Here is a 22,049-nt window from a genome sequence, read left to right as displayed (position 1 = left end):
TGCAGTAGCGCGGCGGGCCCAGCTGCAAGCTGATACCTTAGCTGAGACCATGAAGGGCCCCAAAAGGCGAATTGAATGGGCCTTTAGGTGCCTCGGGGTTTCGTTGAAGGTAGGCTTACTCGCCTCCCGCATCCGTATTAGTTAAGGTCGTTTCAAGACAGGCAGAAGACCCCGAATACCCCGATTGTGAGAAGGTAACGTTCAGGTCACCAATACCTGCTCGACACCAGGGGGAGTGATAATAAGATGACGGCGAGGACCTTTTGTTTTCGTCAGGAGAGTTTCCCATTCGCATGACACCTGTTTGCTGGGTTCAAACTGGAGATCCTTCTTTTGTCTAGGCCATTCGGGTTATTTTCTTTCTTGGTTTTCATTTTGCGATTCGTTCATCAGCTGGAAGTCCCTGATCCGATTACCTGAATACTTGTTAGTACAGTACATACCAAGTAAATAAATAAAAAGGGACGGCACTGCAGGGTCCATCAGATGAAGGTGTATTAAGAGTACAGTACATACGCACAATATAATACAGGACAGCACAGGTACCTATTACAATCACATACAACCGCATACAACCACAACGTTACTGCAACCACGTCGATACTTGCATCTTCACCCGGAGTTGATTGATCTGCTCCTGAGAAACGAAACAGGGGGGATACTACCTACATATCATATAATCCCACATTAGTTGAAAGTGCTTCGGTTGGAAAGGAGCATACATACATACATACAGACATACACACACATACCAAAAGGCATTCGATCTATGCTTAGAAGTCCCAGGATATAATATTAAAAAGAAGGATGTTGGCTGTTGGAGACCCGGTTTTGTAGTTTGCAGACTTATACATACCCCGAAGACCCTGGCTGCCCCCGAGGCCTTTCTTTTTTTATATTTTTGAACCCACCCATCTTTTTTTCTTTCTTTCGTTCGGTTCTTCTTTCTTTCTTTCTTGATTGTCGTCGCCATCGTCGTCGTCGTCTTTAATATATCTTATACCGTCAATCCCGGTCCCTTAAGTGGCACTGTATAGGCTAGTCCGGTCTTATTCTTAGAACCAGCCAGCTGGACTTGCTCTCGTTCTTGTTCTCATTCTTGTTCATCACATTCTTCCTCAACTCATAAACAACACACTGCTCCACACCACACCGACCTCCTTCCCATTCTTCCCCAACACCAGCACTGGAACCTGTATCTATAGACTAGATACTTCTAAATACCTACTCCCTTCAGACGAACGCACACCATGGCGCTACTCGCCTCGAAATCGCAATATACTCACAATCCTACATATGTTTCCGTTCCGTATCATCCGTCAGGACCGTCTCCGACAAATTCAGAGTTCTCAGAACACTTCCATAACCCAGATGATGTTAGGTATGTCGGCCTTCTTTGCTTGGTTTACTCACCGAAAATTCCTGGAAAAAAAAGGACAGTTCAACTCATCACATCATCATCTCATCGCAGAAACTGGGACGAACTCAGAGTCGGCGAATGGCTAGGAACTATTAACTGTGCTCAATACGAAGGCATCTTTCGACGTAAGTTGTATCTGTAACGTCCTTTGCTTTGCCTGGAGTGGGGCATACATGGCATACATGCTGTCCTGCACGGCCACATGGACGGACCCGATTGTGTTGCTGACTCGCTCTCTTTTTCCCTTTCCTTCCAGGAAACAATATCACCGGTGATACTTTGCTTGACGTCGACCAGGCTATTCTCAAGCAGCTTGGAATTACAAAGGTCGGCGACCGAGTCCGTATATATGCTGCGATCAAGGCCCTTCGAAATAAGATCACAGCGAGCTCGATCAAGAACAGAAATAGAGTATGTCTTACAAGCTTCGCTTCTTCGCTTACAAAGAACGAGAGTTCGGATGGTCGCGCTAACAGTGAATTTAACTTCAGAAAACACTTCTTGCCCTCGATAGTATTGCTACTCTCCCATCTATCAGCCCTTCCTACGAAGCCCCGAGAACTGGAAGCTTTTCCAGCTCGTCTCCTGGTCTCGGACGAAACCCATACGCTGCTGAGGAGAGCCCGAAAGATGACAAGTTCCGATCCAGCAGGTCCAAGGGAGACCTCGGCCGCTCGAATACCTATAAATATGCACCAAACAGTGCTAGTTCGGTGACAGGATCTACTCGACCGATAACCGCTATATCCGATGGACAGAAGTCTGCCGGTCTTGCATCCGCTACTCAATCCAGTAGTTTCATCCCTAAGCATGGGACGAAGCCTAGTATCGACGGCGGTATCATGAAGATGCCTAACGTACAACCCGTACTGCTCTCCTTTTGATTCTTATTAGTCTTCTATGTTGGTCTGCTGGTCATGACTAACGATGGCGACTTTAGAATTACGTAAAATTCATTGGCTCTGAGGGCAGCACTAGAGTTGTTGCCATCAGTGGTGCTAAGACAGCCGATTTGATCTTGCAAAGAGCCTTGAAGAAGTTTGGGTTGAATGACGAAAATCCAGTTAATTGGTCTGTATTTGTTACAGCCGATAAAAGCACAAGATACCTTTCCGATGCAGAACTTGTCAAGATCTGCCACGATGTCAGCCGACCAGAGCGTGAACGGTTGATTCTCCGACCCAGGAAAAATGGTTATCCATCAGCACCCACAGTTCCCGAATATCAAAGGGCACAAGAGATCGCAAAGGAACAAGCAGAATTTGCGAAGCAGCAGCAGGTATTGCAACAGCAGATCGTCGACTATGACACCCAACAATCTCAAAATGACGTTCCGGGCGCATTGAAGTCGGAATCTTCGAAATCAAACTTACTGGAACCACCTGGAGCCAATAACTCCCGTCCCATATCACCTGCCCTCTCCTACGCCTCTCGGGATAGTGCTGTACCGAAACCACTCAAAGATTTCTTTGGGCAAAGACCACCCAGCGAACTCATCAGCTCCAACTTGGCTGAGTATTTCCCTGATCAGGATTCAAAGGTCCTTAAGAAGACTATTCGAAATTCCATGCGACACTCACGTCACATGAGCCGAATGAGCCGAATGAGCACCGCTAGTAGAATGAGCACTGCCACTACCATGAGCTTTGCTGATTCTATTAATGGTGCCCCACCTGTTCCGAGTATCGGCGATGCTTGGCTCAATGCCTCGAAGAGCGGTGCTGGAGTTGATGTTGGTGGTAAGAAGCGTCGACCGATGTCTAGACGACCGGTCTCGAACTATTCGGTTGACCGAAGTTTGTCCATGCTTGAAGAGGAAGTGGTGACCCCTCGTCTGCCCAAAAGCCAGACTCTGCGCCCACGTTTCAGTACTACGCTTTCCGAGGCCGATACCGACGACTCGAAATCGTATCTGGATGAGAGCGACAACACCAGCACCACCGACATGGATACAGAACCCGAAGAACCAAGGGCTGGTGGACTGGCACCTGCTCCACCTGTGATTAAGACCTCGCCTATGCAACACCACAATCTTCTTATGCAGCTCCTCAACTACGAGGACAAGGATGCTCAGGACGATGATGAAGAAGACGAGGATACTGCTGGTCCCGATACGATCAAGAAACTTACCGCTAAGTCAGATGATGTTCCAGATGCTGCTGCTGAGAGGCTCAGCGTATCGAGTGCTCAAGACGATTACGACGATGAGGAGGAAGAGGAGGAGGAGGATGAAGATGACTATGACGACGACGATGATGATGAAGATGATGATGAAGATGCCGAGGGCGAAGGTGATGACAATCTTCACACCAGCTCGAATGGCATGCGTTGGATCCGGGGTGCTCTGATCGGTCAAGGTTCCTTCGGAAGCGTCTACCTTGCTCTGGATGCTATGAGTGGAGCCCTGATGGCGGTCAAACAAGTCCCCTCGAATGCCGGACACGGAGAATCTAGGAAGAAGTCTATGATGGAGTCCTTGGAACGTGAGATTGCGCTTCTCAAGGACCTTCAACATGAGAACATTGTGCAATACCTTGGTTCCGATTCTGAACCCGATTGCCTCAATATCTTCCTTGAGTACGTTCCAGGTGGATCCGTGGCTGCCATGCTTAGCCAATACGGCCCTCTCCCGGAACCTTTGATCCGCAACTTTGTTCGTCAGATTCTTACTGGACTCAATTATCTCCACAATAAGGATATCATCCATCGCGACATCAAGGGCGCCAATGTTCTTGTCGACAACCGCGGCGGTATTAAGATTTCCGATTTCGGTATCAGTAAGAAAGTTGAATCCGGTTTGATGTCGCAGGCTATGAGCCACCGGGCGTCGATGCAAGGATCTGTTTTCTGGATGGCTCCTGAGGTCGTCAAACAGACAGCCTATACTCGCAAAGCCGACATCTGGTCCCTCGGATGTCTCATAGTGGAGATGTTCACGGGAGACCATCCATTCCCTGGCTGTTCACAATTCCAGGCTATCTTCAAGATCGGAAGTTTGTCAGTGACACCGACGATTCCAGCCAAGTGTTCTGCTGAGGCAACCACCTTCTTGGAGAAGACCTTCATCATCGATCATACTAAGCGCCCAACTGCTGAAGAACTCCTTGGGTTCCCTTTTATGAAAATGGTCGTCGCTTAGGAAATCACCTCGAGATTCTAAAAGGCTATGATGGGAGACTACAAGCAAATCATTTTGCATTCAATTGTTTTTATTATGGATATCATGTGATTATCATCACCAGTTTATTGCTTTTTTCTTTTTTTCTAGTTAAATACGAATTGCACGAACAAAATGGCCGGAGTACTGCTACCCTACGAAACTAGCTTTCTATTGCTTCCCTTCTTTCTTTCTTTCAGTTTGACATACTTTGTCTACATATATTGCATATATTGCTGGAGCACACCTTCCTTTTGACGTTTCTTCAATTTTCTTTCCTGCGTTTTAGCAACTTTCTTTGGTTGGCATTCTCTTTTATTCTCCGCCTGTCGACCTCCCAATAGACAAGACACGGATGATGCCTTTGCGCTCCCTTGAGCTCGTGGCCTGGACTACTTTCTATATCATACTGAGTACAGGCTTTTCTTTTCTCTTTCGGTTTCTTTCAACTACAACCTACTTGACTACGAACCAATATATGAATTGATGATCTTATATCGCTCATTATCCAAAATTCAAACAACTCTTCCTTACGTCCCTCAATATATTTTCTCCTAAATATTATAATTATACTAAACTATGGATTCCTTGCTCGTCTTTCTGAGTTACTATATTAGATAAATTAAAATCTTAAATGGGCACAATGCGTTGGTTGGCTTAACGGGCCAACTTGACTACTATAAGTACGTGAAGTGTACATGTACATGTATTAATTAAGCAGGTTAATGAGATCTAATCTAAAGCACCTGAGATCACCGCGTGAACCAGTCTGGGGGATTATATAATTTAATGTAGTCATGACGTCTCCGATGTTAGTGATCCAATTTTATCCAATTAAGCCTCATATGGCCATGAAGGCATGCGGCGGTATGATGCGGCATATGACGTCGAAGATAGCTATGTGCTCGCAAAGTTCGAGGCAAACAGCAAATCTATATATATATACCTACTAGTAAATACTTAGATATTAAACTGATGGGAGTTACGTGACACTGCTTGTAATTATTTCCCTCGGATCCCTTTTTACTAAACAAAAAATTATTATATTATACTGATAACCCATTTCTACGATATACGTAGCTTAGTAGCAAAAACACCTAAGTTTACATTCTATTGAATACTTCGGATCACACAAGCACAATGTCCCAAAAAACAAATAGCGACCTTCTGGATTTCGGGCAGGATAGTATGTCCTATCCTACTCCGTTCCCTCTCTTACAGAGTGTTTCTGATATTTGATATGGGAGGCTAACCGTGGGGGTTATCTTAACTATAGTCAAGCGAATGTCGGCGGATAATATCACGCCGCCGGATACGGCTTCGAGACCTCGTGAAGAATCCTCCACTACCACCACTACGGCCGCCGGAAAGCCCGCTAATGAATCGAAGACCACGGCTCGAAGTTCTGGGTCCTCCAATATAGACTCTGAAGAGGCTGCTGCTGCTGCTCGATGGCGGAAGAATAAGTCGGATGGGAAGGACTAGTCCCGGATGGAGTGGCGGTCTCTGTATGTCTGTACGATAGGATATTTAATTCAATACCAATCGCAATAATCACACACCACCCCAATTGTCGAAGAATATGACCTTGCATCGTAACTTGTCGTCAAAAAAAAGAGAAGACGAAGAGGCCAAAGGGAGAAAGAACAAGAAAAAAGAATTCACACAAAAACATCCCTTCCATCGCCACCCACGATTCCCATTAAAAACTCAGTGCTTGCTAGGACTCTAAAGCCGACATTTCGGCCTTCAACCTCCGATCCCCATCCGCCGATTGCTGCTATAAACCTTGTCGAGTCTTCCCTTGGAAGTCGGATCCAGACTTCTGGTCCTTCCAAGTGCAGGAAATCAACGGAGATGGCAGTGCCAGCTATTCCCAAAAACTGGTTTAGAGCAGTAGAAAGATGTGTTTTCCAGGTTAGGAGGTCGGGAGGATAGGATGGTGATGAATATGTTGGCGGATGGGGTGGATCGAAGGTCCTGTATAACATAGTTGATTATATTAGTCCATGTTCGTGTGTAATATAATAATTGAAGAAAACGTATACATACATTCTCAGATGCAGATATTGCCACTCGGGTTTTCGAACCGTAAATCGCTGTTCCCCATGTTTCTTCTTTGCCTTTGCAATTGCCGGTACTTCAGCGACGGGTGGCTGAGTGTCAATCTCCATTTTCCCTTTTTTTTTTTTTTTTTCCCTTTCCCGCAGCCTTCCCTGAGATGAGAGTGGACGTGGATGGTGTGGATGTTATTGGTGCAAGGTCGACACGCAAGCTCTCAAAAAGACCCCGCCAAGCTGAAATGCGGGACATCTTCGCCACTTGTAAACCAACCCACACGGCCACCACGCTTTTGGCGAAGAGAAGTAAGGCCAGTCCTTTTTGTTTCTCTTAAGCTCTTCTGTTCCCTTCCTTTCTTCCTTTCTTCCTTTCCATTTCTTTCTTACCTACTTACTTAGTACTTAACTTACACAAGATTCACAGATTTCTCCGTTTCTGGTGTTTCCAGAATTAAGTTCTTTTTGAAAAAGAGATTCTTCCAAGATGACCAGGAATCCAGTAGCCCCCCAGTACAGTACCGCCACTCCAGACGAGGACGACTTCGACATCATCGACAACGACGCCACTGAAATGCAACTCCCGCCACCAACACCTCCAACGCAGACTTCTCCTTCCTCTTCTGCTTCTACCTCCGACACTCCCACTGTCGTCTCAGATAAGAATCCTCCAGGACTCTCCGAATCTACCCATAGAGAGAAAGACCCAATAGTTCCACCTATTCCTCCAAAGCCTGCAAGCTACGTCCCACAGATGGATTCCATATCGCAGAAAATGGGAGAATCTAGTTTGGAAGATTCGTTCGTTTCGATGGGGAATGCTAGTGAGAATACTGAAGGAGGGTTTGGGTTCTACTCTGGTGGCAAGGAGGCCTATAGATCGTTGAAAAGCCATATTGGTTGGAACAAGGAGAAAGTCGTTTTGATTGCTGTTATGGGGTATGAAATCCACACCTTCACACGCGCTTGCGTTTTATGTTAAGAGTTTACTTATACTAATTAAATATGGTACGAATAGAATGACCGGTGCTGGAAAAACAACTTTCATCTCCAAAGTCACCGGGAAATCCGATCTCGGAATTGGTCACAGCCTTGAATCTTGCACTCGCGAGGTCTCAGTTCACGAGACGAAAATCGGTGAAACGACAGTTCGTTTCGTCGATACCCCCGGTTTTAGCGATACTTATCTCTCGGACACTGAAGTCCTAGAGATGATCGCGGATTACCTCGCCGCTGCATACAGTAAAGACATGAAGCTTCACGGAATCATTTACCTCCACCCTATCTCTGAAAACAGAATGACAAACCCTGCTACAAAGAATTTGGAAATGTTCAGGAAACTCACGGGGGAGAAAAATCTGAAGAACGTGGTTTTGACGACTAGCATGTGGGATAAAGTTACTGCTGAAGAAGGTGCTAGGAGGGAGAGGGAGTTGAAAGAGAAGTTCTGGAAGGTTTTGTTGGCATTTGAGGCTAAGACTATCAAGTATAAGGGTACTTCGGAGTCAGCCAGGGAAGTTGCAGGTTTGTTGATGGAAAATAAACCATTCTATCTACAACTGCAAGAGGAGATGGGGAAAGGGAATAAAGCCCTCAAGGACACTTCTGCGGGAAGGGAAATCATGGAAGAGCTGGCGAGAGTTAAGGAACAGCATCAACGAGAGATGACGGAAATGAAGGAAATGATTATGAAGAGCCAGGAGGAAAAGAATGAAGCGGCCGTTCAAGCACTTAGAGAGTACTACGGCAAACTTTTGAGCGATATGGAAAGAACATTGAGGGATGAGAAGAGAATGAAGGATGAGGAAGTCAAAACCTTGAATGAACGGATTAGTGCTCTGGAGAAGAAGGGAATGTGTAATATTGTGTGAAGGGACTTTGCTTCTTTCGCAAGACGGTTTGGCCGGGTACTTACATACTATATTACATGCACAAACGACTTTTGATCTTAATTTGGGCGCTTTTCTGGGGGGTAATGGTCAATTCATACAATATTGACCAATTCGGCGTCATAACTTCATTCTTTTAGCTGGTTGTTTTTCTATCCTTCTCTCGTTGGAACGGCGTTTCTTGCAATGTATATCTACATTCTGTCTCTAAATTGAACATCCCTGAATAATCCCGATCAAGACTCGTAGCTTTCGAACATTATAATTTAATCTTCCAGCCCCTGTAGACCAAGACTGTGTAACATCGATCGTCCCCAAATACCCAAGTTTATATCTTTGTGGAACACGCACAAAAATGCAACAGATGCAACCTCATACAACACGCCGACCCCGTAATTCTCACGATATCGAGTATTCGAAGTATCCTTTCCAAATTAATGTAGTTGCCTTTTGTCTAGACATTTTTGGGTAAAGATATTTAGATAAACTTTAAATATAGATGACATGTATAATCTCTTATCACTGAGGCATATAGCCTTTGATAATATCTAAGACCAAACCGGTACCGCGATGCCGTCCGGGTGACTACTGATCTTCAGTTGTAAATATGGCGATACAGTTAGAGCGCTCCTGATCATAGTGGAATCCTCGAAGAGTTTGCTTCCCTTGTCTGTACGCTCTACGCTGTGAACACCCTCCACGAATATTTTCTCTCGATCACCATAATTATTTCTAACTTTCTTTCTTTGCTCCGTTCCCTTCACTCCTCCTTCTCAAACCACCAAACACGGAAAAGTCTTCAGCTAGGAAGCAGAAAGCTGTTGTCAGAAGGTCGTCATATCATTGAAAATACTCGTCTGAAGAAACATACCATCCTTCTATCCCAACCAATCAATCATGGATCCTATCAGTTCGCAGGGCTATTCTGATCAAAGTAAACCCGCCAAAGCTATACTTGTAAACCCATGGTTATAAATAGAGAGCATACCGCTAATAGAGTAAACTTCAATCTAGACACTCCCAACGGCCAAGATCTCCCTAATAGACCCGCCAGCCAAGCTTCAGACAACTATCTAGAGCACGCAGAGTTTGTAGAAGGCCAAGCCAGCCCAACCATAAACGCCACCCGCACCCCATCACCTTTAAATGTCGATGCCGTCTATTCAGCTCTTCCACCTGGCTTAGCTGATCAGATGGTCATGTACCATGAGTATATGAACCGTATTATCGAGATAGCGGAGCTCGCCTATAACACGATTGAGCGTCTCGAGGGCGAATATCGAAGACTCGCCTCTGTCAATAATGACATTGCACATTTTATGGCTGCTTTGCAAGCGTCGGGCGAAGGTAGTGTTAACGATGGTGGAGAGAATGGCAATGACAATGGAGGTTCCGGAGAAGGAGGTGATGGTTCTGGGGAAGGAGATGATACTGTTGTTTAAACGCGGCTCAGCATATGGGTGTATTTTACTCTCTTTGCTATCTGATCCGGACTCGAATGCCCTGTTTCTCTTTTTTATTATTTAGTTTTTAGCAAAGGATCTAGCTCGCTGGAGTGGTACTTACAATTGTTTCGATTGATTGTCGAGAAGATAGTGGTGGTTTGGGGGTAAATGAAGGGTTGTTTCATTTGCTAAGCTATAAGGCGTCGAGGATGGACGCGGGGTATGTTGAAATCAACTTGACTATAAAAGGGCCGTCACACTGTTTCCATCCTCCTGACATCAACATCCTCCTCCATCCTCATCCATCCTCATCCACCTCCCAACCCATCATCACAATCAATCACAATCATCACGTCAACCTCTCATCTATCCATCCATTCTCAATAAAACAAACTTCATTCTATTCATCTCTCTCTTTACAAAGTAACATTCTATCCTTCAACTGCACCAGCGTTCTTGAGACTCGAAGGTACACGAAGATTGATTCCCCCAAGTCGCGTCCTAACACAGCAACGTCTCCATCAACCACCTACACTTCTCCGAGCATCTAACCATTGTTATCACTACCCCGTCATCTGGACTACCCTTTCATCATGGCCCCAAACATTCCTTCTGACAAGCCCGTTTCTGTTCTCCTTGCTGAAGCGTTTCGAATCCCTCAATATGCCCAGGATGAAGAACCTGCACCTACCCCCATCAATACATCCCTCTTCACGGAATCTCAAATCAACAGTTTGAGAGCTAGAGCCAGGATCATGAACTACGAGCTTCAATCGCCCTTTCAGGCTCCTGAAGCTCCTCATGGTTCTCCATCTTGTTCTCGCAATTCCCTGGCCTCTGTAGCATTGGATTCCGAACCCTCAGGACCCCATCACCCCTTCCTCCACATCTTCTCACGACACTAACTCTAACGAACAAGAAGAATCAGTTACTGACATCAATCTAGCTAACCTTCGTTTCAATCGCCTGACCCTTGCTGGCACGCTCTCTATCTACATCGAGAAATTCCCTGGAGATACTCCGGAAGACCTTCTAACCACCTTTGGTGTCCACGCGGAAAACAACAACATCCCAGATATTCGCATTCTTTCTCATATCCTCGAACTACTGTTGAAAGAAACAGAGTGGCTTGAGATAAACATCCTCGGAAACGATCCAGTACAACTTCGGAAATTCAAACGTGAAGAAAACAGCAAGATGGGACGAGAAATTAGGAGTTTGAGAGCCTTGGTCGACTCGTACAGCCAGATCAAAGAAGAGCTTCGTCAAAAGCACGGTATCATCATGGCACCGATTAGATTACCAGCACATTTCGATGAATTTTATGGGAATGATGACGATGACGATGACTACGACGAGACGGACGACGAATTTCAAGGAGAGGAGCATGACGATGAAAACGTCGATGAATGTCACGCCTCACTTGGATTTCCCCAAGATCAACAGTCATACGAACCTTTCTTTGACCAAGTCTCACTTAAATCTTCCCAGGATCAAGAGTCATCCGATTTTTCCCTTGATCAAATCTCACTCGAATCTTCCCAAGATCAAGAATCTTCCGAGTTTTCAGAAGACATTTTCTACGACGCGGAATCATCATCCGAATCCTCACAAGAAATTTCCGATGAAAAAGAATCATCATCCGAATCATCCAACGGATCAGAGAAATCCGAGAACATCAAAGTCAACCAACTTAACGCCAGGAAGACTAGAATCTCGGTATTGATCAAGACCCAGGATACCAAAGTGAACCAACTCGGAGCTAGGAAGACCAGGATCCCAATCAAGACCCAGGACGTCAAGGTCAACCAACTTAAAGCCAGGAAAACTAGAATTCCAGTATTGATCAAGACCCAGGACACCAAAGTGAACCAACTCGGAGCTAGGAAGAGTAGGGTCCCGATTAAGACCCAGGACATCAAGGTCAACCAATTCGAAGCCAGGAAGAATGAGATTCAAATCAAGACCCAGGACGTTGACGATAAACCTCTCCTCGAGCCCATAGACAACATTGATACAGTCGAAGAGGCCAACGACGAGCTTCCCCCCAAGTCTATTGAAAAGACCGGCATATTTGAAGAAGCCCCAGGCCTCCTCCAACAACGAGAGAGAGCTGAATCGAACTTCAAATTATTCCCACACATTATGACTCTAGCTATTGGTATTGCCATTGGTGTCGGCTTCAACTTCCTGTTGAAGTAGTGAGTTTTTTCTCTCTTCTCACTAGTTTTTCCTTTTGCCTACATTCCAACTATTCAGAAGCACAAAAAGACGAAGAGACATTCAACAATCCTCAACGTTTGATCAAAAGGCTTTGTATCTTTCTTTTTTTTCTATTTGCAATACCAGTTGTGGTATTGTTTTCTTATCATTGCTTGCATTCCCTTGTTTTTTCGACTCTTTCTTTTCCTTTATCGTTTACTATTGGTTCTTTTTTTTCCGACTACATGAGAGAGATATTTTGCCTTGGATCTTTCTCACACCACAGGACTCCTTTGATGTCCAGCTTGATATATCTCCACTCCACTACACCTTTTTGCGAACTATCAGCACCTTTATCTACAGAAAAAGCTGCTATTCAAAATGTTGTTTATAAAAAAAACGACATAATTGCAGGATCATACATACTTCCTATGATCCTTCACCTCTTTTCCTCGATCACAAGGCAAATCTATTCCCTCCATCCTGTCTACTTCCTCCTCCTAGCCTTGCCTTCTACTATCCCCCCTCCTTCATCTTGGGATTGATTTTTTTTTCTTGGGCAAAAATTCAACAAGCTTTAAGAAAGAAAGAAAAAATTTCATCACAAGATATCTTCCTTTCTTCTACAATACTTCTTTCCCTTTCTCGAAGATCAATACCCATCTTCAAGGAGGAACGAACAAACGAACAATTTTTTCCTTTTCAATGATGTCCTTTTTTCTACGACGACAACGACGATGACGACTTCTTCCGACTTACGCCTATCACGACCACTCCTCTCCTTCTTTTCCAAAAACAAATCCTCAACATCTCCTCCACAATCGAATATTCAACGTCAGAAGAAGGAGTCGGGGAAAAAAGGGCAGGAAAAGAAAGAAACAAATGTTAAAATCAATATAGTTCGTCTTTTTTTTGAAAATGCTTATGTCTCTTCTAACAAGGACTAGCATTAAGCAACCTTTATTGATTCAACTATCTTCTGCTTCCTATATTCTTCGATCTCTCGGAAGGGAAAACAGTTGAAGAATGGGGTTTAACAAAAAAAAAAAGAGAAAGCAAATTTTATGTTATCGATACTTGTTTAAGAATGTTTTTTGACTTCTTAAGACATAAAACTATTGATCCTCTTTTTTTTTGTATGTACAGCACACTTTCCATAGTTACGAGTTTTATTAACTCTTGTCTACTCCCCTCTCATGTAAAATAGAATAAACACAAAATAGAGAGATAGGAAAAGCCCAAGGAATTTCAAATAGAGGGAAGCAAAATAACCACAATGACACATAATCAAATCCACATTAACATTCAAATTCGCTCTAAGAAATATCATAAGTAATACATACAGCTATGCAAGAAAAAAGAAGAAGAAGAAAAAGAGAACCATGACATCGAGATCCATCTAAACCAGCCTCTCTTTCTAATAACAAAAAAAAGGAGACAGTTTACAAAGTCTAGACCTCTCCCACACTCTACTTCGTAAAAATAGAAACAACATCCCCCTCCGCAACCAAATGATTCAACCCCGTCCTCTGCGGCGAATGTTTAGCACTAGCCCCCCACACAAGCGCATATCTAAACCTTTCCTTGATAGTCCTATGGATCTGATCGCACACATCTTCAATCGTGCTGCCGTCTCGCACGATCAATGCCTCTGAGAAGTCTGGGGCGCTTCCCTTCCTATAATGTTAAAAGAAGTTAACACTGATTAGGAAAGATTTTTTCGAGGGTTTATTATGGAATGAGGCGGGGGGTGGGTACTTCTTGGTGTATATCCTCAATAACCTCAGATCCTCCCAGACCCTGTCTACGACGTCTTTAATCCCCAAATCCAACTCGCAGCTCATGACGACGGTATGTGGTTCTCTGGCTAGTTGGTTGAGGTATGTCTTTGAGATACAATCGATCTTGTTGTACACATACAAACTACCCATCCACCAGAATCATCAGCCTCCATAGACCCTTCCCAATATATAAAAGGGGGGGAAGATAATACATACCACCTAATATACTTCCTATTCGGCGCCATAATGACATCAATAAAATCATCAACAGTAGCATTCTCATCCCTAACCAAAATCTCCGCATTCAACATCTTATAATCCCTCATAATATTATAAATCATCTTTTCGTCCAAATACTTGGGGGGGCTCATAAAATTGATCTTCATGCCTCCGGATTTCTTCGGTTTTAAATAAATATTCGGGGGTTCTCGGTTTAATCTGATCCCCACGGCTTCTAATTCCTTTTCTAGTAGTGTACGTTGTTCTAGCTTTTTTGTGGCATCGAGGACCATGACTATTAGATCTGAGGTTTTTGCGGCGGAGATGACTTGTCGTCCTCGACCTTTGCCCTCGGCGGCTCCTTCGATGATTCCGGGAAGATCGAGGACTTGGATTTCGGCACCTTCGTATTCGAGGACTCCCGGGATGGCGGTGAGGGTTGTGAAGGCGTAGGCGGCGACTTCGGAACGGGTTTTGGTGATTTTGGTTAGGAGGGTGGATTTTCCCTGTATTCTCACCACCATTAGGTTATTATTATCCTTGGGGGGTAGTCGGTGGAAAGAGAGAGGTGTGGACATACGACAGACGGGAAACCGACGAGTGATACTCTTGCATCTGTGATAATATATCATCATACACCATCAGCCTTCTACCCTGCGATTGCTTGATAAAAAAAACTCCGGGGTAATTGACAATATCGTACCTCCGCTTTTACTAACATCGAATCCACTCCCACCACCGCCTCCAGATCCCGGACCAGGTTCCAACAATTGCGCTCTCAGTCGTGCTAGTTTTCTATTCTTGTGAAGAAAGAAAGAAAAAAAAGGTACTATCCGTTAGATTCCTCTCTTTTCTTATCTTCATTTTTGGTCTTCTCGTAGGTAAGAGAGAGGGGTTTTGTTACCCTTTTAATAGACCCAAATGATATTCTATCCTCTCGAATATAAATCGTTATTCAATCCCGTCTTTCCCACCAGCGAGAAGGGTAACATAGTAGGTTTAAGGAGTAATAGCGAACCTGTGGCTTTATTCTAAACATTCCATGACATATATTAGCCTTCTACCCAGAAACTCCAAGATATAATTGAATAAAAAAGAAATAAAGATCATAAAAAAAAAGAGAAGGGAGAAAGAAACAATACCTTTTGCGTCCTCTTCATCTCATCCTCAATCCTATCAACCGAATCCAATCCCCGTCAGCATCCAATTCCGGAATTCCATACGCCCAGCTGAAAACCCCAGGAGGAAACAAAAATTCTCATACTCTTTAATCTTCTCCGAAATACCCATCTTGGCGGTTTTGTGGGTTTACTATATCCAACCCCCCTCTCTTCGTTACGCTGTTGGGATATTGGGAATTTGAGCGAATTGCTGTAGCAAAGCCTTTGTGTTTTAAGTTCAGATACCAGCGAAATTCGTTCCACGTCGTTCTCGTTTCGTATGTCCGGTTGTTGGAGGTACTAGAATGGTTGTCGTCGTCGTCGTCGTCGTCGTCGCGGCGCGTGAGAATGTTATAACTATAGCGGGGTGTGTCTTTTGGTGAAAGGTGGGATGGTTAAACCTTTTTCGCCAAAAAAAAGGTCGGGACCCCAAAATTGCAAAACGTTCAAACTCGGCCCCGCAAAACCCGCAGGGGTACTGCTACTTGGGGCTCAATATATGTCGGCCTCACATCTTTGAGAATCTACGTCGATTGGAAGAGACGATATGATTACTAATTACCACGATTCTTTATTTACTTCTCCATACTAACGAAGAACGCCAAAAGCTAACGAGGCTGTAAGCTACTAGTGAGTAATATATATAGCCTAGGGCGAAAACGAGAAAATAAAAAAACAGTAAGACAAGCGAAGCAAAAGAAGCACAGAATTCTTTTCTTGTTCTCTCCCAGGGATATTTCTAACAAACTTGAAAGGAAAAGAAAAAACGAACAAAGCCGATCTCAAAGGTAAGAGAAGTTAAAGGGGGAAGAGAAACGGACAAAGACTGCTAATAGCTAGCAATTGCAAGTCTCAGCGAATTGAAAGGAGGAGGACTATATAGTAATAGTAGTAGGAAAAGGAAAACGCCTCGCCCAATAGCAATACACGAGCTGAAAACAAATAATGGAGAGTTATGTAGAATATTAACACACTCGGCGAGGGTAATGTAAGAGTAGTAGTAGTCTGTTTTTCAAAAAAGAGTACGGGATATCCGGAGAGAAAAAGGGGAAAAGAATTTCGTTCGAGGGGAACACGCAGGGAGAGAGCCCTGTCTGATCATTAAACGTATAGTCGTCAGGAAAGATAAAGAGAAAAATAAAATATTTTTGAAGTCTGCAAAAAGGAATCGAAAAAAAGGCCTCCCTTGTTTCTTTTTCTTTTCAATCCGAATAGGGAAATGAAGATGGGTTTGACGGGTCTTAGTCGTCCTCGCCTTCATCACCACTATCTCCATGATCTTCCTCTTCTTCCTCCGGGGGTGGTTTCTTGCTGACGCTGAACTTGAGCTTAATGTTAGGTGTGACAGGTGGTGGATTGGCTGCTGGCGTCCCGCTGACAGATCCAGTCGGAGCAGCGGATCCGTCTTTAGCTTCACCGGCGATGGCACCGAGTAGGGCGCTGTCGATTGCAGGAACTTCCACTGGGTCAGAAAGGTCGAGTGGCATATTGTACTTCTCGGCCTCTTTCTGGGCTTGTGAGCGGAATTCATCCTTGAATTACTTCGTTAGCGTCTTCATTTATATATATAAGGATTTTTTGCTTGTCTTACCTCCATAGCAACAGCATCTTCGTAAACCATGCTGCCCTCTTCGTTGTAAAGCTTAGCGTTCCTGAACATAAGCAAAAAGTCCTCCTTGAAGTCGTTCAAAGACATATAATCCTCCCGGTCTATCTTCTTCTTTATCATATCAAACGATATCGGACGGAGTATTATCTTATAATAGTCTGGGTAGAACTTTTTGCTCGGCAGAACCACAAAGTGTTCTGAGCATTTTCGTTCCGACTCCTCATCCTCGGGGAGATCAATCACCGCAGCATGAATTCTGACCATCGCCTCTTGCAGATTGGCGCGTTCCTTATTAGTCAATGGGTCTGCGTTGCTGTTCTTGCCCTTTGCACGCTTGCGTTTTGGTGCTTCCTCAACTACTTCCTCCTCCCTCTTACGCTTCTCAGCCTTCGGTTGACGACCACGCTTTCTCTTATTAGGTGTCGCAACAGGAATCTCCTCTGGTGTCGGGGGTGCCTCCTCTTCTTCTTCTTCTTCGCCTTCCCCGCTCCCTTGCTTCTTAGCCTTATTAGCAGCTCGTTTAGCTTGAGACTCACGCTTCCGGCGTATTGCGTCCTCGACGGTATCCTCGTCATCATCCATAGCATCGAGCCACTGTTCTTCCGTAAGGCCGTCATCGTATCTGACCTGTGTCCTCTCACGTGCACCACGGCCTGTGGGTACAATCTCTTCAACTTCTGGGCCGATATCTTCCTGCAGGTAAACAGCAGGAAGCTCGGATTCTTCCATAAGTCGAGCCAATGCCTTGCCTTCTCCGTATGGTGAATTTGCCTCTCGGTCCTTATCCATCTGCCTGAACATTTGCAATTCTTGGTCATTTCTAGCACAGACCTCATTCAACTCATCATCATCTAGTTGTTCATCTCCGTCATCCTTCTCAGTTTCGTCGACTTCAAGTAAAGATCTCAAAAGAGCATCTCGCTCCTCGTCCTTAGACTTGTTGTCGAATTTACCAGCCTGAATGACTTTTCCATCGATGTCGAGCTTGTACTGTGCCCTCGATAGAATCTTCTCTTCTACGGAATTGCTGGTGATAAGACGCAAGATTCGCACCTCGTTCTTTTGGCCGATTCTGTGGGCACGATCCTGGGCCTGGAGATCCTGATGGGGATTCCAATCGGAGTCGTAAATGATGACCGTGTCGGCAGTTTGAAGGTTAAGACCGAGACCACCAGCACGGGTGGATAGCAAGAAAATCAAATAGTCCGAACCAGGAGCATTGAAGTCCTTCAACATTACACTACGATCGTCGGCTTTCGTTGAGCCGTCCAACCGCATGAACTTCCAGCCTCTGAAATTCAAGAAATCCTCCATGATGTTCATGATCTGCGTCATCTGGAAAAACATGAGAATCTATGAAAAAATGTTAGTTTTTATATCTTCAATCGTAGATTGTTTCTTCTGTTTTTTTTTTTGTTTTTTTTTGGGTACTTACTCTGTGGCCCGCTGCGAAAAATTTTGGAAGCAAACGATCGAGAAGTTCAAATTTACCAGCCGTACGCCACAGCAAGTCATTTGCTAGCGGCCCGGGACTGATTGCATTCTCAACATCCTCGAAGACAAACGGATGGTTACAGATTTTTCGAAGCTGCATAAGCATGTTACTCAGGCCCTTGATGCTAACACGACTAGAAAACAAGCAATGTGAGTTAGCATTGATTGACAGATTCATTAATTTGCAGAAGCAAATAGGAATAGCACATACCCTGATTTCTGATTTTCGCTGGCGACGAAAATCGCACCGCTTTGCTTCATCTGGTTGTAAAGTTTGGCCTGTAGTGCTGAAAACTTGCACTTGACAACCTTTTCGACCTTGTCTGGAAGTTCTGCCTCGACATCCTTCTTGAGACGTCTCAACAAGAAAGGCCTTAGAACCTTATGAAGACGTCTGATAATAAGCAATGCCTCTTCTTCTGTGAGTTCCATTTTGTCTTGACCACCAGTATTGGCAAAGGGGGTGTTGAACCATTCGTCGAAACTCTTGACAGATTTGAAGATATTCGGCAGGACGAAATTGAGAAGGGCCCACAATTCAGGCAGATTGTTCTGGAGTGGAGTACCCGTCAGGATAAGGCGGTAGCGGCAGATGTAGTAGGTGGTAAGAGTGAAGCTGAGTTTAGATTCGCTGTTCTTCATTCTGTGACCTTCGTCGACAATCATGTAAGCCCACTTAATCTTCGACAAGACCGGCCTATCCTTGATAATGTATTCGTAGGTCGTGAGGACAGCTTGGAAGTCACCGGATCGAACTTGGGCTTGGTGTGCCTTTCTCGCGAGTGGAGGTCCCTTGTAGACGATCTTTTTGATGGACGGTGCCCATTTCTCGAATTCCAGAGTCCAGTTAGTCAGCGTACTCAATGGCACGATGACCAAGAAAGGTCCAGTGACATTCTTCTTTTCTATAAGGTGAGTAACCAAAGAGATAGTTTGAATTGTCTTGCCGAGACCCATCTCATCTGCCAAGATACCGTTGAGATTGTTGTTGAATAAGGAAACCATCCACTGCAAACCCTTGAGCTGGTAATCTTTGAGCTTGCCACCAACCAAGATGCTAGGCTGTTCTGAAACTGTTTCCTTGATTCTGTGAGCAACAGCGTAGTAGTCGATCTTCTTGCCGGATTCCTCGTCTTCTTCATCTTCGCTCTCTTCCTCTTCAGAAATGTATCCATCAGGACGACCATATTTTTCGCGGGCGTCTCGTTGCTGCGTCCTAACTGCCTGAGCGAGGTTCTTAAGGAAACCATCAGTCTGTTTGAGCAAATGGGTGATACGCGTATCTTTGGCTTGGTCGAGCAATTTGAGATAGGCTTCCTCATCGTTAGCTTTAAGAGCCTGTAGACGCTGCTTGGCAGTTCTCTCGATTCTCTTCTGTTCTTCCTTCTCCATGGTTTGATGGTGTGCAGCCATGAGTTTCCCGAATTTCTGGGCCTTGGTGCCGGTGGTAGAGGCGGAGAGAACATCTTTGCTATGGGTGAGAACCGCCTTGAGATATTCGTCTCTCTTTTGTTTCTCCCTATTGATACGTTGTTCTTGTTGCTGTTTCTCCAGCTTCTCTGTGATGCGGGCTTCGCGCAATGACTGCTTCTTCATACGTCTAAACATCGAACGGTTCGTGGTCATGGCAAGACTGTCATAGTGAACCATATTCTGAACCATCTGCTTTCTCATCTCACGTTGCATGTCCAGGAGGGCGAGCGATTTGTATTCGATGATACGACGGGCACGTTCGGTATCGTTAGTCTCGAGAGTCGTCCGGTTAATGGTGGCGATGTTAATATCCATAGCCTCGAGCTCTGCTCTCCTAGCCTGGATCCTATTGGCAATGGCCTTGTCACGTTCTTCTTTGAGACGCCCCAACTCGATACCAGTAGGCATGATACTGGGGATCAGGGGACGATTGGCGCGGATTCCATGATCAGAATGCGATATTGTCGGTAGGAACAAAGTATATGGAGATGTGAATGATTCATATCCGGTTCTGACGGGAACAAGAGCACCATCGGTCTTCTCGGCGGCAGGCGGTTTTGTTGCAGAGTCTGTACTAGGGGTGGGAGTTGCAGCAATGGAAGCGGCTACCTTGCCAGCAGTAGAGGCAGCATTAATAATGCCCATCAGGTTGGGAGGGATCACCTGGCCTCTGGTCAAGAGTTTGAACGCCATAATCTGGTGTTTGAGAGTATTCAGCTGTTCTCCGGTGAAGCATGGCGAAGGATTGGCGGTTCCAGGAGCTTTAGGGTTTCCAGGTGTCTGAGGAGGATGACCGGGGGCGTTAGAAGCCGCAGAATCTGGTTTTGAAGGTGTAACGGGAGGATGTGGCGACTGTTGTGATTTTTGGAGATTAGCATTATTAGGAGATGAGTGGTTGAGAACTGGGCCGGGGACTCCGTTGCCCTTGGCCTGCATTGGTACGCCATTGGCCTGGTTTTGAAGGGACTGTTGGTGTTGAGCTTGCTGAGCTTGCTGGGCCTGGTGCGCCTGCTGGGCCTGGTGAGCCTGCTGGGCCTGATGAGCCTGCTGGGCTTGATGAGCCTGCTGGGCCTGCTGCATCTTCTGCTGCTGTTGCTGCTTCATGCTATTCTGCTGACTGCTGAGCGCTCTCAGATAGGCGGACATCTGGGCAAATTCTGGGCTTGTGGCATCGGTGGCACCGGCAGATTTCATTGCTTGCCATCTCTGTGAAGCGAAATTGAGGTGATTAATATACGGCAGATCATTTCGATATATGACCGATCAAGCAAAAGGTAGGCATATGTCGAGACATAATGAAGAGGATATGAGAAACGTACCTGATAGATCTGCTGGACCTGTTCTCGCGAGGGCTGTTGTAGGCCCATCATACCATGGGGAGCGGCGCCATTGCCGTGCAGCTGGTGAGGCTGCTGGTGGACCTGGGTGGCCATGATTTGGCCGGTGTTCATCATCTCAAAAAGCGATTGGAGGAGTTATACCCGCCAACCCAGCCCTACAGGGAAGGCTGTTTGCTGAGACGAGACGACGAAGCGTTGTACGACGTGTCGGACTGCAACGGTGAAAGGGAGAGATACGAACGCAGGTCCCTAGGGCATTAATTGGACTTGAAGAGGGAAATTAAGGAATGGACAGAAACGAAACACGCCCGTCAATAGGAAAGAATGATGATGATGAAAAGGTTTGATCGATATTAGATGGATGTCGCGACGATGACCTAGGCGAAGAAGGAGAAAAAAAAATTCTATCCTTTTTTTTTATATCTTGTTTTTTTCTTCTTAGACTAGATCGTGTTTTTGAAGCGAGACCCAACTGATATGATACGGAAGAATGGAAGGGGTTCAGGGTGAACTAGAAGAATTGGTGGTGGAGGGGAGAGACGTGATGAAGGGGAGTAGTTCACCGATCCCGTCGCGATGAAGTTGGCGATGGGTCGCGAGGAGGGGAGAATAAAGTGTGTAGGTGAGTGAGCACTTAGTTACCCGGCAGGACAGGGCAGGACAGGGCAGGCAGTCAGGTGCGTCTTCGGGACTGAACTGAACTGAACTGGACAGGACTGACAGTGGCGGACTGTTTTGTGGTCGCGACTTTGGACGAGCAGCAAAAAGTTAGCGGGCTGGTTCTTTCCTTTTTTTTTTTTTTT

At 45.2% G+C, this 22,049-nt stretch overlaps 8 protein-coding genes across 8 annotated transcripts; 5 read left to right on the top strand and 3 right to left on the bottom strand.

Annotated features, from left to right (window-relative positions):
* Positions 1 to 1,250: 1,250 nt before the first annotated feature.
* AOL_s00215g687 (uncharacterized protein) lies at positions 1,251 to 4,559 on the top strand (the record flags this gene model as incomplete). The annotated part of the gene is made up of 4 exons (XM_011129889.1): positions 1,251 to 1,545; positions 1,677 to 1,831; positions 1,912 to 2,277; positions 2,361 to 4,559. 4 exons carry the CDS (start codon positions 1,251 to 1,253, stop codon positions 4,557 to 4,559), a joined length of 3,015 nt encoding a protein of 1,004 aa, XP_011128191.1.
* Positions 4,560 to 5,717: 1,158 nt separating this feature from the next.
* On the top strand, positions 5,718 to 6,062 carry AOL_s00215g686 (uncharacterized protein; the record flags this gene model as incomplete). The annotated part of the gene is made up of 2 exons (XM_011129888.1): positions 5,718 to 5,763; positions 5,854 to 6,062. 2 exons carry the CDS (start codon positions 5,718 to 5,720, stop codon positions 6,060 to 6,062), a joined length of 255 nt encoding a protein of 84 aa, XP_011128190.1.
* A 176-nt stretch (positions 6,063 to 6,238) lies between these two features.
* AOL_s00215g685 (uncharacterized protein) lies at positions 6,239 to 6,751 on the bottom strand (the record flags this gene model as incomplete). Its single annotated transcript, XM_011129887.1, has 2 exons — positions 6,239 to 6,557; positions 6,630 to 6,751. The coding sequence occupies 2 exons, from the start codon at positions 6,749 to 6,751 to the stop codon at positions 6,239 to 6,241; spliced, it is 441 nt and encodes a 146-aa protein (XP_011128189.1).
* A 370-nt stretch (positions 6,752 to 7,121) lies between these two features.
* On the top strand, positions 7,122 to 8,505 carry AOL_s00215g684 (uncharacterized protein; the record flags this gene model as incomplete). Its single annotated transcript, XM_011129886.1, has 2 exons — positions 7,122 to 7,573; positions 7,653 to 8,505. The coding sequence occupies 2 exons, from the start codon at positions 7,122 to 7,124 to the stop codon at positions 8,503 to 8,505; spliced, it is 1,305 nt and encodes a 434-aa protein (XP_011128188.1).
* A 983-nt stretch (positions 8,506 to 9,488) lies between these two features.
* On the top strand, positions 9,489 to 9,965 carry AOL_s00215g683 (uncharacterized protein; the record flags this gene model as incomplete). The annotated part of the gene is made up of 1 exon (XM_011129885.1): positions 9,489 to 9,965. The coding sequence occupies one exon, from the start codon at positions 9,489 to 9,491 to the stop codon at positions 9,963 to 9,965; it is 477 nt and encodes a 158-aa protein (XP_011128187.1).
* A 596-nt stretch (positions 9,966 to 10,561) lies between these two features.
* AOL_s00215g682 (uncharacterized protein) lies at positions 10,562 to 12,170 on the top strand (the record flags this gene model as incomplete). The annotated part of the gene is made up of 2 exons (XM_011129884.1): positions 10,562 to 10,772; positions 10,888 to 12,170. 2 exons carry the CDS (start codon positions 10,562 to 10,564, stop codon positions 12,168 to 12,170), a joined length of 1,494 nt encoding a protein of 497 aa, XP_011128186.1.
* A 1,469-nt stretch (positions 12,171 to 13,639) lies between these two features.
* On the bottom strand, positions 13,640 to 15,460 carry AOL_s00215g681 (uncharacterized protein; the record flags this gene model as incomplete). Its single annotated transcript, XM_011129883.1, has 9 exons — positions 13,640 to 13,847; positions 13,929 to 14,093; positions 14,168 to 14,676; positions 14,751 to 14,785; positions 14,874 to 14,965; positions 15,075 to 15,099; positions 15,189 to 15,201; positions 15,313 to 15,343; positions 15,435 to 15,460. The coding sequence occupies 9 exons, from the start codon at positions 15,458 to 15,460 to the stop codon at positions 13,640 to 13,642; spliced, it is 1,104 nt and encodes a 367-aa protein (XP_011128185.1).
* A 1,111-nt stretch (positions 15,461 to 16,571) lies between these two features.
* Positions 16,572 to 21,339, bottom strand: AOL_s00215g680 (uncharacterized protein; the record flags this gene model as incomplete). The annotated part of the gene is made up of 5 exons (XM_011129882.1): positions 16,572 to 16,862; positions 16,922 to 18,292; positions 18,375 to 18,567; positions 18,645 to 21,112; positions 21,226 to 21,339. The coding sequence occupies 5 exons, from the start codon at positions 21,337 to 21,339 to the stop codon at positions 16,572 to 16,574; spliced, it is 4,437 nt and encodes a 1,478-aa protein (XP_011128184.1).
* Between the last annotated feature and the right edge of the window lie 710 nt (positions 21,340 to 22,049).

Source organism: Orbilia oligospora (assembly GCF_000225545.1).
Source record: "Orbilia oligospora ATCC 24927 unplaced genomic scaffold scaffold00215, whole genome shotgun sequence".
In the NCBI taxonomy this organism is placed as follows: Eukaryota; Fungi; Ascomycota; class Orbiliomycetes; order Orbiliales; family Orbiliaceae; genus Orbilia; species Orbilia oligospora.
This window is presented reverse-complemented; position numbering and strand designations above follow the sequence as displayed.